Raw genomic sequence first — 6,000 nt, 5'->3', positions numbered from 1 at the left:
CCCTGATCAAGGACAGGATGTGACACCCTGATCTACCACATCGGAAGTCAAGCATTACACTACTGAAATTTTGTTGTGTTGACGTATGTTGTTGCATGATGATTTTTTAGTTTTATTGTTCAAGATATATTGGTTTTGTTATGATGTAAATATACTGGAACCTCAGTTTTTTTGTTTTCGATGTATAGGGAAGTTGATGTTAGGCAGGGAAAGGTCCACTGGAAGGTTCGATGGGTCGACCAGCCTGACTTTGGGCATTGTTTTGGTTTTGTTTTTGAGGTTTCTGTATGTCTTTGCTCATCTTGTGATTTTACATGATTGTAAGAAAATTTCTTCTAACTTGGTTTGGAGTACTATATGTGGTTGCCCGAGGCAGAGGGACCGTGAGAGAATTTTCCTGTCTAGATTGTTTGAGGGACATTTGATAAGGAAGGCTGCCAGGCAGGTTTTTCGCTCTCACACTCCACCAATTTCTTACATTGTTAAGGGAATGTAATATGAAGGTATTACCTATCTTTTTCGAGACTCTGTGTAGTCTCGAAGGGGGGAAATATGAGGTGTATTATGCTCTGTTTGCTTATCTTGAGGTCAGAGGTCTAGGAATGATTACGTCTCGGAGTCAGATGAGTAAAATATTGATACTAGGCTTACATGACATGGACTGTGGCCCTTGGGGGTTATTTTTGTGATTAAAATACAATAGGTGAGGAATGTTTACTGATGAATGTATAGATGCTTGTACCTATATAAGAAGATATGCATGAGTTGTAAGAGAGAGATTCACATTGGTCCCGAATCTTCTCCCAGGCAGACCATGGTGCCTGGTGGATGCTGAACTTTGTTGTAATAAATTAATTCTTATGCAACCAAGTCGGTGTCAGCGGCGGTTCCTTCATCAACTACACATCATTGCTACTTAAGAAACAACGATAGTTAACTTACCAGGAAAATGAAAACGTATATCAACATGATAAGAACTACCTAAAATGACAGAAAATTAGCTTTGAGAAGAATGTATTTGATGTGTACTTTTAGTTTAGCGCATGTCCCTTCAGTTAACATAGAGGGGGTGGACTTTATGACCTATACTGCCACCAGAGAGGGTGATAGAGATGTTTTGGCTTCTCTTTTGGGGAACTGTTTTGTTGTCTATCTTCATTATACAGTCTATTTTTAGGATAAATATTCTGAAGACCTTTCCTTCCTTCATCTAAATTGCGCTCCTCAATTAAAATGTTTAAAAAGTTTTACTGAGTCATTCAGAGTTCATTGGCTTCTACAGCTGGAAAACAACAACCTCCGTGCAAAAATCCCAAGATGGGAGAAAATGAATAATTTCAACAGGACACAGTTTTCCATAGCGGGTTTCAAGTTCATATTTATTTCTCTCAACAGAACCCAAGTGACAATCAGAATACAGTACTTTTTTCCTCAAACATGTTTTTTCCTTTTCTTTTTTTATTACGCAAACAAAGAGAACACTCAGTGCAATAAGACAGAGGACTCTGACAGTGCGGTGCTCTCTCTACCTTTTCACAGTGCACGTTTATACACACAAAAAGATTGTACATCATCGTTATTACATTTCAAACCTCCACCCACCAACATCATGGATAGGGCAAAGTGAATGTCATAAAACAATCATTTTTAAAGATTCAACTTGCATACAGTGTAGCTTGGCACACACATACACACACACACACACACACACAGCTCTCTCCCTCACACACACATACTGGTACAACACAGAGGGACCTCTGTAGCATTGATTCTCACCAGTGAGGGGGTACTGCACTTGCACTCTGAGGGCTAGCTCATTTGTCAAACCCACACTATTTTGGCAATGTCGATATTGCATTTTAATGTGCTAAAGAGAACCAATTTAGATGATGTAAGTAGGAGGTTGAGGTAGAGGGAGAGAGCAGGGGGAGAGGGACATGTATGTAATCAGCCTGATTAAATGTGATGTAATATGATGGGTAGTGCAGATTTCTTTCTTTTTTCTTTACAAAGCCTCACAGATTTGTAGGCCGTTGTGCAACCCCTGTCTGTTTGACTGGGTAGAGCTGTTGCCATGTTTTAGGTCCTTAAACGATATTTAAAATGGTTGCCAGCCAATTGTATTGGGAATATTGTCAGAGACAACCGATCATAGATGACTGCGTGCAACGTATCCTCATACAACGGTTCGTATGATATCCTATGAAAATGCACACTCAGTGGTTCATATGGTGGCCTAAGAATTAGCACCTCATGAATGATGTTAGGAACTTCATGTAAAGTTACATAGGTTTAGTTTAGGACAAGAAACATGGTGGTTCAAAATTCACACATTTCTGAACACCGTTCTCCAGGGGGAAAGTCCTGTGTTTTGTGACCATTCATCACCCCAACCTGCATTCTTAAAGGCTCATTTGTGCTCAACGTTAGATACATATACGGCCGTGGGTGGAGCCTTCTGTCTGCACTTTGTGTTTGTTCCGTTTTACATTTGTGCATGTTTTCTTAAAACTTACAGATATGAATCATTCGATATTACTGGAGATTGTGGGGGCAGTGTAGCATAGTTCAAGTGACACAAGATGACAAGGACATTTAAAAAATGGCTGAACGGAACAAATTGATAACATAGGAATGCATTTGAAAATGCAAGTGCCAGAGTGCACTCTTCCACAAAGTGCACCATTTGTAAATTCGGAGCGCCGGTGGAATATGCCAGTTGATTGTTCAGTACCACATACTCTCTGAGCAGCAGAGCGTACTCTGAACGCTCTGTCTGAGGAGACGGAGCAGCACCAAGTGGAGTAAATGTGTGATTTACTTAACTAAAATAGAAAGCTCCGGGCTCTCATTTCAGTTAAAAGCATCAGGATGGATTTACAAACAAACCCACAGTGAAAACAATTCTCTGTTGAAATGTTTTGATGTATTTAATAGCCTCCTAGACCACTGCTGCCTGTAACTTTGCCTCTGTTAAAGGTACATTATGATTAATCCTTTCACTGACTTCTTGGTGTTGAACAAATTTTTCTAGAGTCTGCCCTCTGGTGCCATCTATTGACTGTAATTTTGCTGTCATAGAGGACACAAGGAAGTATGAGGGCAGTGATGTTAATGTCTGAAACAGATGTATTATCGTACACTAAGGGAATATAAATGAGCCCTTAAGGGACCGTTTGTTGTTTACTGACAGCAGTGCATTGATTACATGATTGCAGCATTTCCAAATTTGTGAGTTATGTGCTGCATTCAAATGGATCTCATGAATCTGTGTTTACGACATGGGAAGTCATGTACACAAAAGACATGAACTCGGAGCCCTCAGAAAATCTCCACTTACGAGGGTGTGAATACCACAGCAGGGGGGCGTTTATATGGTCACTTCTCGAGAACACAAAAACAGGATCCCATTTGAATGCAACAACACACAAATTACTGACTCATGATAACAAAGGATATGTATGAATTTTGGTGCATTACTTTTCATAGGAAAATGTACGAACAGTGCATGAGAACAGCCTGCTGCATGTCACACACAGCCAGCCTCCTGAGGCTTTATGTCCCCGCCAATGAATTAAAAACTTACATGGCACACAGCAACCTTTAACATTTTCAAAAATATATATATAAGCATAATCTTGAAAGTTATTTCTTAAGCAAGTGCATATGGCTATTATAATCTGCAGTAAAATTAAGAAATGTTCTAAAAGCTCAGGCGTTGATTGTACGGGCTGGTCGTTGGCATTAAGTATTTACACTGTGTCGTGGTGCTTGCAGTGTGCATGGCTGGCAAAGTAAGGGTGCTAGTGCTCGCCAGCTATTGCCACCAATCCCATTTCAAATATCCAACGGTCCAAAGTGCAACCACACCCATATCTCGCTTTGACAGGCTTTGGCTGGTCTTGGAAATTATATTGTTAATAATGTTATGTTCTAATTTACTACCTCCCCAACCCACCCTCATAGTGTATCTTAGAATACAGCGATTCACACGTTCTCCGTCTGCTACAACATGCCAGCCAACAGGTTTTCCTATAAAACGATTCAACCGCTTCAAAAGGCTTTGACGTAGTGACTACACAGCTTCTTACTGTAATATACAAACTGAAGCACACAAAGTTTCCTGTTTCTGTTCTAGGAGCGACTGTCGTACATTCTAGAACATACTGTACTGGACCAGGCATGGAGGGCGCTGGAATCTAAAGCACGTTGACGTTAACTCCTCAACTTACAATACAACAGTGAAAATGTAAAGTATATATAGACAGAATTGAATAGTCCATTCATTTTAGTGCTTTTGAGCACAAAAAAAAGAGTTGGGCATAAGAAAATTATGCTACTACAGTACAAGTATTGATAGATTATGCTTTCAAATGTAAAATAACCAAAAGAAAAATAACATAAAAACAAACATTAGATTGCATCTACATCTACTATACATAATTTAAGATGCTTTTTAATCCCCATCTCATTTAGAAAATATCTATTCATCAAATATCTATTCTACTAAGTATATTACAAGAATCCAGTCACAGGAAATAGAAAAATATCAAATATCACCAGTGATGATAAGAAAACATGACAACCTGAACGAGCAGAAATATTGCTATGGTAACCACCATTGTCCTTTGACATCAGCGAGTATCATCCCCCCCGGTGCTCTTATTGGCTGTCCTGACGCCCCTGATGTTGCAGGGGGAGAATCAGCACAACCCAGAGGAAAGAGGGAGCGGGTAATTTAGGGTTGTGTGGCAGGGAGGTGTGAGTGTGTCGTTATTGTCAGATGGCCGTGTCCCAGAATACGGTTTTCTGTGTAGGGTAAGGGGGAGGACGGATCTTTTTGGCCCCGCTGCTTTTCCCCCAGCTTGGGAGGACAGATGCACTCTCTTGCTTGCACTGACTCCGCTCCTGGTGTCTGTCCTCGCTCCTGTCCGGAGGCGGAGGTCTCTCCAGAGACCTCTGCAGGTGAGGATGCTGTCTGGATCGGATCTCCATGCAGAGGGTGCGTTTCCTCTCGATCTGTTCTAGCATGGTGGTGTCTCCACAGATCCATGGCATCTGGGGCATCTGAGGGGCAGAGTCAACGAATAAAGTGAAGCCACATCAACCTGACTGCGAAGTAGTTATACATTCTAAAATGACATATTTCGCTCATTTTCCCGTTGATACATGTATTTCAAGTTTTTAAAATAACATGTTTATATGCTTTAATGTTCAAAAACCACTTTATTATACTCATACTGTCTGTACTGGAATGCCTTTGATTTCACGCCTGTCTCTTTAAACCCCTCCTCTCAACAAAGCCCAGTCTGCTCTCAAATGGTCAGTGTCTTTGGGTCTTCCATATTTCAGTGTCTATGCATTGTCATTGCAGCCATGGAATGGCTGTAACAGAGTATACAGGCACTTTATAATGTGAAAAATCACCAATAAAAGCTTCTAAACCAAGATTGCCACAATCGGACATGTTCCAGCAGGAACAGGGTGCAAATCAGGGAGAAATCAACAACATTATCACCAAGTAGTGTGCCTAGAGCAGATGACCAAAAAACGAAATCCATCATGAGCTGATGCCCCCCCCCCCCAAAAAAAACATACAAAAATTCCTTTACATATTCCATGTTCGAGTGAAGTATTCCTTTAAGTATTTCTCTGTAAAATCAAATAATTATTTATTACTAAATAAGAAACAATCAAAGTAAACTAAAAACGATAGGTATTATTTATTGAGAGTTTAACACTCCAGAGCTGCATCATCAAGGTTGTGTGGATGTAGTTATAACAGATGTGATTGACAATAGCCAAAACAAATAAACTCAGATTCTGTTTTAAATGTTGTTTAATCCTGATTGGTGCACGTAAGGAAACGACATGAGAATTAATTTCTAAATCTGTCCAGCCCAATTCAAACCAGTAAGAAGACCACAGAGGGACAAAAAGAATCAAAGAAGTGTCTTGGGGGAAATTTGAGAACTGTTTTAACTTGTGTGTTTATGTACC

At 40.1% G+C, this 6,000-nt stretch overlaps 1 protein-coding gene across 5 annotated transcripts in view; it reads right to left on the bottom strand.

The window, feature by feature from the left end:
* Nucleotides 1-1,357: 1,357 nt before the first annotated feature.
* Nucleotides 1,358-6,000, bottom strand: part of nyap2b (neuronal tyrosine-phosphorylated phosphoinositide-3-kinase adaptor 2b) — a 32,005-nt gene continuing 27,362 nt past the window's right edge. For all 5 annotated transcript variants that reach the window (XM_088085423.1, XM_042497941.2, XM_042497940.2 and 2 more), the window contains one exon: nt 1,358-5,067. In XM_088085423.1, coding sequence (XP_087941549.1) covers nt 4,780-5,067 — 288 coding nt within the window. In that variant the 3' untranslated portion in view covers nt 1,358-4,779. The remainder of the gene's footprint in view (nt 5,068-6,000) is intronic.

The sequence above is a fragment of the Plectropomus leopardus genome, chromosome 12 (genome assembly GCF_026936395.1).
Source record: "Plectropomus leopardus strain MGB_pleo_1.0 chromosome 12, ASM2693639v1, whole genome shotgun sequence".
In the NCBI taxonomy this organism is placed as follows: domain Eukaryota; kingdom Metazoa; phylum Chordata; class Actinopteri; order Perciformes; family Serranidae; genus Plectropomus; species Plectropomus leopardus.
Note: the sequence above shows the minus strand (reverse complement) of the source record. Positions and strands in the feature narration are given on the sequence as shown.